Raw genomic sequence first — 10000 nt, forward strand, 5'->3', positions numbered from 1 at the left:
GACTATAAATTGTTGACTTACAACCATTTGTTTAGTAACTGTTTGAAGTTCAATGCTGCAAGGAGATCCTACACCATTTCTGACAAATGGTAGTCCAATTTCTTCTTGAAAGTCTCAAGTGATGAAGCTCCCACAACTTTCAAAGGCAAGTTGACTTATGACCGTTGCAGCATTTCCATGGTTATATGATCAAAATTCAGACAATTGGCAATTAGCATGTATTTATGACATTTGCAGTGTCCCGGGGTCATGTGATCACTTTTTGTGACCTTCCGACAAGTAAACTCAAGGGAGAAGCCGGATTCACTTAAAAACATCACTAATTTAACCACGACAGTGATTCATTTAACAAATTTGGCAAGAAAGGTTAAAAAAATGCGGCAAAATGAGTTTGGATCAGACTCAATTGTGGTTATAAATTGAGGACTATCTGTACCACCACTTGGTTTTTATGTTGTAGGTGCAGTGGAGTGTTGTTGTAGCTGTCACCCAAGAAGGCTGTCCCACTCTGTCTAATGTGAAGGCCATCCAACGTGATAATGGCACTCGGATCCAGGAGGAGAGAGAAACAATAGCTTGCCTCTACTCTGTCAATCTCTTCAAGATGTCTGTAAAAGGAGTTAAAATTGTGCTCATATGGACAAATGCATTTGTGATCAAGAGAACATGACTGTAGCTTTTCTTCAGACCTCATATCTGAAAGCATGAAAGTAAGAGAAAGAAATGCTAAAAAGGGAGCTGCAGTAAATACAATCCATTGTTTCTTCACTAAGCCACTTTTTAATCATCAGCTATATTGCTTTTTCACAAGATATAGGTAGTCCTTGTTTAGCAGCCACACATGGCACTAGCAACTTGATTGTTAAGCATAGTGGCTGCTAAGTGCAACTGTGACTATGCTTGAGATCTTACTACAGCTTTCCTTTGCTTTACTGACCTGTGAAAGTCGTAAATGTGAAGATTGGCCATAAAGTTACTTTTTCATCCCTATTGCACTTGTAAACTATCTCTAAACAAGGCAGCCTTTAAATGAGACTTCCTATATTTAGGAGACTGAATCCCCAATTCAGTGGATTAAAAATAATATCACTGATGTGACACGAATTAACCGGATTTGGACTTAATTCCTTTGGATCCTACCTGAAGCAAATCTGGGATTAAAAGGCAGATTCATCAATTACGGTAATATTAGCTAACCTGTCTTGTCTTTCTCTAAGAATTTAGTCAGGTATCTCCAAACTCTTCTCACCAAGGCTTTGAAAAGGGGATATGTGGACTTGGACTTGGGGCTTTTTCATGCAAACAGGCACCCCTTTCATGGAAGCTAAAGCAATTTTATGAAAACAGGCATCTGATACATTTCCAGATAATGCTGCTTCAGGATCCAAAGGAGATTTATGTCAGTGTTTGTTGCATAAATTCAAATCCAGAAGCACACAGATAACTGATTCAACTGGATTCATTAACTTCTTTATATACATAAGAATAGATGAATAAATGTACAATACCAACGGGTGGTTCTTCCAAGTAAACACAAGGCAGGAGAGTTACAGGCAAACACAAGCAGTTAGTTTCATATCAGTAGACAAGCCCAGATAGACTGCTAGTTTACTTCTCAGAGCAGCAGACTGCTTTAGTTTCTGTTTCAATTCTCTGCATAGACGTGTTTAAGTTATCATTGGTTGACCTTGTTGCTATGCCTATTTAATGACTGATCTTGTTCCCATGTCTCTCCCAGTCTTGAATATTTTAACAATCTATTTATCCAAATTCCACCCACCCCCAAGGTTCTCTCAAGTTCATAACAGTTAGGAAAGAGAAACAGTGTTGTGGCAAAAGTAGAAATTCTATTGCCATAGAATAATAGACAATGCAGAGCGGCATAGTTTTAATATTAGGACATTGCATATTGGGATAAATATTATTTTCAGATAAAATCTCTCCCTCCTCACTCAACATAATAATGAGCTTTGGAGTAAATCTTAGAGAATTTGTGGTTTTCTGGGATGGTTTTTTTTTTTTTTTTAACCAGACATATTTCCTCTTTCTTTCAGAGTGCTGTGGAAGTGACTGATTCAATAAGAAAATGAGGTAGAAGGGTGAAAAGAAGAAGTTTAGAGATTAATAAAATCTGATCCACAGGGAGGCTTGGGGTATGCAGCCTTAAGCAAATTCTTAATGCTTCCCCTTGAAAAATGTGATACTTCAAGATGCTTACTTTGGGCTGAATCAGATTCAGGTAAAATGACATATGAAGTCTTTTTTAAGTACTGCCATTTCAATAGTCTTCTATTATCTATTTTTCCTACTAGTAAGATAGTAGATACGGCTACATTTGCAGCTAGCATATGAGCTTGGCTTCTTTAGATAATCAAAAATGAACAGCCAAGACAGTTACATTGCAAAGTATTTCCATACCTTGGCAGTTTCCAGGGTTCCTTATATGTTTCTTCGTGGGCTCCAAAGGTCCTGAAAATGGCTTCTGTCCAGTTCCCAACTGATCGTATGTGCACACTAAAGAAGTCATCTTCAGGAGCTGAGGTGAGGGTGAAAGGATGCCACTCCAGCTGGGAGATTGCAGGGCACTGGAGGAAGATGTACTGCCCAGGCTCCATTTTAAAGCCACGCTTCTTCAACTGAAGCTCTAAGACCCCAGAGGCGTGAGACACCACCTAAGCAAAATGGCAACCAGCATATTTTAATTATTCTGTTCAATAGCAGGGATTACAGGAAGAGGCAGATAAGCTGGTGAAGGATCATAGGACTGGAAGGATGGTCATTAGGCTACTTCTTTTGATCTCCAACTTTGTTTACCAAGAACATTTCTTCATATTTTGTATTGTACTTTATAAACAATAATAATAACATGGAAAGCACGGATGAATCTGATTACTGAGAGAAAGAAGTAGAAAATATTCTGTTGGTACAAAAGTATTCCTGCCCTTATCTTTATTTGATGGGGCCACCAGATTGGAATTACCTGAATTCAGACAATTATTAGAAGAAAGACATCTAGAATATTCTAAACATTTCCCACATTTTAGTTATTCTGTTCATTGGCAGGTGTAATAGTGGGCATTTGGATTTCTCCAGGCCAGGTTTGATAAACCAACTCTTTTATCATAGGAAGCACTATTGCAAGAATCAATGGATTTCATCTAGTACAGTGTTTCTCAGCCTTGGTAATCTTAAGAGGTGTGGACTCGCTGGGGAATTTTGGGAGTTGAAATCCACACCTCTTAAAGTTACCAAGGTTGAGAAACACTGATCTAGTAGATTTCATCTAGGATTTCATTATGGGGAACATTTAGCTTAACTATAATCTGAACGACACTTATCAATGGGCAGAATACTATTAATGATCTGCAAGCATGGTTATATGAATGAAACAATTCATTTGAAATAAAAGAAATGTCTCTGTCAATCTCATGAGGGAATATGACCAGGGGTGAAATTTAGAAGGTTCTGACAGGTTCTGGAGAACCGGTAGCAGAAATTTTGAGTAGTTCAGAAAACTGGCAAATAGTACCTCTGGTTGACCCCAGGGGAGAGAATGGAAAATTTGCAATATCTTTCCCCTGTCACGCCCACCAAACCACACCCACAGAACTGGCAGTAAAAAAAATTGAATTTCACTACTGAATATGACTGATCCCTGTGCCTGCACACGCATATTCAATGTTTTAAAATATTACTTGTTCTTATCAGCTGCTAGAGTTAACTCTAATCAGCTATGAATATGAGTGAGTTGCATTTTGCAAAGTAACAGGACTTAAATGTGTAAACATCTAGCTATATCATATTTCAGGATCCATAGTTCTTTACAGTCAAAAACAACAATAATATGAAGGTAACAAAATATTCATGAATATAGTAAATAGCATAAACACACACCTTTGTAACAACAACCTCTTGCTGAAATCTCCATAATCTAATCATTCTTTCACAGATGTGCAATATCACAGGGCCCAAGACCCACTTCCAAGCCTGTTTGGAATCGTATAATAACAATGTTGTGGTTAAAAAGGTAATTTTACAATTTCAGATGTAAACATCAGCAGATACAACATTATTCCAAGCTATCTTTATCTACTGGAGTCAGTGTTTCTGAAACTTGGCAACTTTAGGATATGTGGACCAATTCCCAGAATTTCCTAGTCAGTAAATCCTCACAACTTAAAGTTGCCAAGCTTGAGAAATACTGATCTAAGAGAAGATCAATGTAAAACTATATGCATCCCCATGGAGGTAAGGGGGCCAGGATATCAAGTGTACATTACAATAGACTACCTTTTTTGCTTCAATACATTATCAGACTGGAATCCCACACATGCAGATACAGTATGTCTGTTCACATAACCCCTTTTCTCTTTTGTTATACACAATCCCATTTTATTTTAAGGGCAGTGAGAGGTGCAGTGGTTAGGATACAGTATTTTAGACTAATTCTGTTGACTGCTGACTGCCACCAGTTTGGCAGTTCGAGTCTAACCAGCTCAAGGTTGACTCAGCTTTCCATCCTTCTGAGGTAAAATGAGGACCCAGATTGTTGGTGGCAATAGGCTGACTCTGTAAACCACGTAGAGAGGGCTGTAAAGTACTCTGAAACGGTATTTATGTCTAAGTGCTATCTCTGTCTCTACCTGTGAATCAATGAAAAATACTGTTGTTGTTTTAACCATTAGTTAAAACTCTGATCTTATTCACAGGTGAGTGAGGGATCAGGAGGCAGATGGGACAAGGATGCTAATGGCAATAAGAAAAGAACAATCCATGCTAGAAAACGAACAATGGAAAGTAACAGTTTGTATAGCCAAGGACTGCATACTTCCCTGGGGTCAAAAGTTGCTCACACACATACTCTACAATGAGAATTACAAACTCACCAACAAAGACATGCATAGATAATTTCAGATGTGAGAAAGCTTTCTGCAAAGTGTTTGCTTGTAGACAAGCCACACCGATTTGTGGGCCTCAATGAACCCTGCTACATTGACTTGATTATGAACCACAGGGAAAGCAATGTTCTACAGAACAAGGCTGGTGTGTTTGGCTGCTATTTTATTTGGGCACAATATTCTTGATGTAGCATTGCTTTAGGACAATCCACATTAGTTCTTTGCTTAAGATGCTGGGGTAGTGAAAAACATTTAAAGGGGAAACTTGCAGAACAGGCGTCAGCATTGGTTTTACTTTAGCAAGGAGCTTTAACAGCTATTCTAATATATCCCCTTTTGTTTGGATAATTAAAACCTATATTCTCCACCAGTTCTCTTCAACCCACATATGCCTTTCTGAAATGGGCATAACCAGTTTAAGGAAGGAAAACTGTTTTTCTCTCTCTACTTCTACTGAAAAATCAGCAGTTTTCTAGTATAATTTATCATAAGTCAGAAAGTACTGCTACACTGAAATAATCTATTTTTATTTAATTGATTAGGCTGTTTTATTGTCAGTGATTATATTCAGCCGATCTATGACATTAGATATGGCAGATATGGCAGCTATTAGATCTCCAGATATGGCAGCTTCATGGTTATATATACTGATCATCCTATTGATTAAAGCTACTTAACTGACTATATATATCAGCTGGTAATTCTGTTCAAAGTACAACAGCTTTAGATAATTAGATATAATAGAATGTCCAGGATTTTTTTTAAAGATTTTTTTAGATGTGCAAGGATGCCTATTTATTTCCTATTAATATTTAGGGAAAAAAAGCTTAGGGTAGCATTTTTAGACTGCAAAGAATATGGAAAATCTAATTTCTCCAAATTGCAACCCGATTACACCAAAGAAAATAGATTTAAATTTACTTTTAATGTATATATGAACAGAAAGAAAAATAACACTGTATAATACAACTGAACCCTAAACAGAATTATTCTAGTTTATATCAAAAACAAAACAAAACTAGATTAATCATTTATAAACTTCCAGTATTTACTCATTTTTCTGTTCCTTCATAATTCAGATTTTTCTACTCAGATAAAAATAAAGGGATTCGTTTTCACTTATACATTTTTATTATTATTTATTAATAGCATTAATAAATTACAGAATATTAATATCCCTTAATATTCTGTTCAATTAGTAGAAAGCTACTAGCTCTAAGTTTAACAGAGTGGACTTGTTTAATTAATCAAATAATTATATTAAATAAAATTGATTACATTTGTTACATATTACCAAAAAGTCATGTATCCTTTCGGTATTTTTCATTTCCCTTTCCCTAATATTAATATTGGCTTTCCAAACCATAGCATTGTCACAAAATTAGCTAATAATAATTTTTGATGAACGTTTTCATTAATGATACTGAAAATTGAATGGTGGCATCCTAATGCCACCTAGCTTTGAGCTAGCACAAACTATTTCCAGTTTTCACCACACAGGTTATGGAGAAAAGTTTATACAGTTGAGTCCCCTTCACACTAACTGTTTGTTAAGTTTTTCTTACCCAATTTAGTGGCACTAGATTGGGGCCACCCAACAGGCATGCAAAGGCTGTGTGAGCTACCGGAAGCACGCTCCACTATGCAACTCAAGTCCACTTCCCTCAAGAGAAGCAGTGCAAACCACTGTGAGGACACTTGGCCATAATGGACACAGACATGGCCTTCATTGATTTGATAACTCTCTGGATTGAGAAAAAGAAGGTAAGTTGATACAAAACCAGGTGCTTGTTAAAAGATAGCTGATTTTGGAAACATGGCCTATAGTGAGCAATGCTGGGAAGTATTGTTTGGCAATATCTTGAGTGCTGTAAATTGCTTGTTCCTGAACTACACTATTTAAAGTGGCACCACAGATTCTAAATATGAATCATATAATAGCAGGAGGGCAGAATCTTTGGCAGATGATCTATATGAAGATCTATGCTTCTTTCAGTTGGGATCTCCAGACTCTTTCCAGAGTATTTTGGGACTACTACTAGTTTAGTAGTTTAGACTCTTCCCTTTCATTAGTTTGAAATTATGCTCATGTTGTAGTGACCCAGCTAAATATATTCCATCATGTGGAGCATGGGTAGGAAGTGGAATTGGAAGCATCTAGGGATCTGTAGTAACTGTAAACCTCACAACTCCACTCTTGAGCCAGTTCTAGAAAGTCCTCAGGATGTCTTGTCTATACTCATTGACAGTCTCTCACTCTGAAGTCCAGCCACCCTAAGCAGATATGTTTGACGATTCAACAACAATCAAGAGCAGAGCTCTGCAGATTGATGAGACCTGCCTAGAAACAACCCTGCAGAAGAGCCAATGTTGAGTAAACTCCCACAGTTTTGTGGGGAGGCTCAGGGTGGCTGATTTATTGACCTCACTCCTGGGGAGAAAACTCCAAGAACACAGTTTTTAAGTGAATCTGGCTTCCCCATTGATTTTGCTCATCAAGAAGTTGCAAAAGGTGATTGCATGACTTTGGGAAACAGCAATGGTCATAAGTATGAACCAGTTGCAAGCATCTGAATTTTGATCACATGATCATGGGGATGCTACAAAGGTGAAAAATGGTCATGTCACTTTTTTCAGTTCCATTGCAACTTTGAATGGTCACTAAATGAACTGTTGTAAGTCGAGAACTACCTGTATTCTAGATTCATTGCCACTATTTCTCTTGTCTTGCCCTTTGTCTATGGAGGTTCTCAGCTATCCAGGTGATAGTTGTCCCAAAGGTGCTTTTTTCAAGAGGCAGCTGGACTTTCTGGCTTTTCTTTGAAGACATTTCACTTCTCATCCAAGAAGCTTCTTCAGCTCTGACTGGATAGTGGGAAATGAAAGGATTTATACTCCTTGCAGAAAACTGGTCATTTGCATTCTTTAGCAGGTCGTTAAGGTCACCTGAGGTTTATCTGTGTCATCGGGGTCACCTGAGTATACACATTGGTGTGGAGCCTTCTTGGAACTGTTGAAAGGACTGTGCTGTAGATTGGAGATAGATAGCATATAAACCCTTCCATTTCCCACCATCCAGTCAGAGCTGAAGAAGCTTCTTGGATGAGAAACGTCTTCAAAGAAAATTCAGTTGCCTCTTGAAAAAAGCACCTTTGGGGCTTGTCCTTTGGTTTTGTCACTTCTTTTGGATTTCTGAGCTTGACCTGTGCCAGGTCTTTTGATTATCTTTACAATTGCTATCTTAAGATATTGGTAAAGATTTCTGCCTGAGCTTTGCTTATCACTGGGCAGGCATCCAGCATGCTATCTTGTTGACTGGCAATCAGCAGTATAGGCACAGGAAAAAGAAAAAGAAAATTTAAGAAGTTGAGGAAAACAAAGTTAACTATCCTTCCCCCCACTGCAAAATTAAGCAAAGTCGTAGAGTAATGGCTTACTTTCGGCTCCACAAATTTGTGACTCTGACCACACCTGCTGTTTGTTGGAGTGCGGTTTCTAACACATTCTACTGAGCGACTGCAGACTTCGGAGGATGCCAAATGACATCTGCTCCTTTGAATTCTCAAGAATGCTACTTTTTGAATTTCTTCTAGATAGGAGGACTGTCAATCACTGTTGTCCTACCATGATGGAGAAATTGTCCACTGGTAGAAGATGTCACTGCTAGAAGACAAATTTTTGTCCTAATGACTTGATAAAGAAAGGGTTTTATAGTGTCCAGACATAAAAATCACTGTGAAGGATTTTAAAGTATTTTATATCTTCCCTGACCATTTAGCCATGGTCTTCCAGATTGGTACTTTTGATCCTTAGTGAGCTGCTCTGGAAAGTGCAACCTTTAAAATGTCTATTTGTAGGAAATGATTAGCCTTTAATGTCCTGTTGAATGTTCAAAGTTATATTCATTATGTTTAGGACACAAGCCTTTTGCTAGGGTGGCAAGTCATCGATAATGGCATTAAATGATCCTGGGTAGACTCTGATGAAGACTGAGGAAGAGACTGATGAAGAGACAAGCATTACTATTCTTAGAAGTTTAACATTATTAGCAGAAAAGTTTGCTATGGGATAATTCAGTTTCATCTATCTTTAATACAACAGTGAGGAAACAACAGCTTACAATTCCAAATAAAGAGACATTTGATTCCACTCTTTTCCTGACACTGAATTTCCCAATTCAATGAAGTGAACCTAGGATCTTTTAAGTGTATGGATATTTACCTTAGATTTCATGCTACCTATTCGCCTGGAAACAGGCAATTGTAATTTTGTAAAACTTAAATCATGTTATTGTGTTACTTTTAATGCATATCTTTATATATTCCCATTTGTGCTGTCCAGTTAAATTAAAGGAATATATGCAGCAGTTTGATTGTAATTCCAGATCTTTAGGGTCCCAAGAGGCTGCAGTTAATCTGATTATTTCAGTAGCTGCAGTGTAACTAAAAATGGAGGAGGAAAAGCTACCTTTCTTTTTGCAACAATAAAACTGCAGAACTGATGGGTAATATATTTTCCTATTTAAAAGAAATCCTAACTCACCCTTTTTTCCCCAAGCTAGTGGTGCGAGGAATTTGCTACTACCTTCTCTGAAACACCTTGATGCATTCTGTTGATACTTTAATTCATTTATTTATTTTTTTCAGTGCAAGCCCAGGGGAAGGCATAACTTCTATTGGGAGACACTAACAGAAGCAACATACATGGTCACCAATACTGAAGAACCTTTTCAGTTTTGGATCTTAACTGCAGCACATCCCACTTTGGGGGCAAAAATGACTCAGATGGTGATGGAAACTATTTAAATGCCAATTCAGACTGCTTGTGTCAGCATTATGCTTTCTGTGTTTGATAAGTTTACCAGCTGTTTCATATATCAAATCATCCTAATGGGCATTGATAAAAGAGAGTCACAGTTCATTACTTTCATATAAAGTATTAGAAGATATAGACAGTATGCAGCCAGAATCACATTTGCAAGCGGGAGATGAATGCAATCATTTCTAGGGCAGAGCCACAATGTCTTATTTAAAGACATCAGGCTGGCAGATAATCTTTAGGATTCAAAATTTAATTTTTTTTTGCTACCTGTCCTTGAATAC

At 37.5% G+C, this 10000-nt stretch overlaps 1 protein-coding gene across 1 annotated transcript in view; it reads right to left on the minus strand.

The window, feature by feature from the left end:
• The window catches only part of NOX3 (NADPH oxidase 3), a 40309-nt gene that overhangs the window by 9980 nt on the left and 20329 nt on the right, over positions 1–10000 (minus strand). The window contains exons 9-10 of the mRNA XM_032216738.1: positions 3895–3987; positions 2419–2672 (exon numbers count right to left, since the gene is read on the minus strand). Of these exons, the coding sequence (XP_032072629.1) occupies positions 2419–2672; positions 3895–3987 (347 nt within the window). The remainder of the gene's footprint in view (positions 1–2418; positions 2673–3894; positions 3988–10000) is intronic.

The sequence above is a fragment of the Thamnophis elegans genome, chromosome 4 (assembly GCF_009769535.1).
Source record: "Thamnophis elegans isolate rThaEle1 chromosome 4, rThaEle1.pri, whole genome shotgun sequence".
Classification (NCBI taxonomy): Eukaryota; Metazoa; Chordata; class Lepidosauria; order Squamata; family Colubridae; genus Thamnophis; species Thamnophis elegans.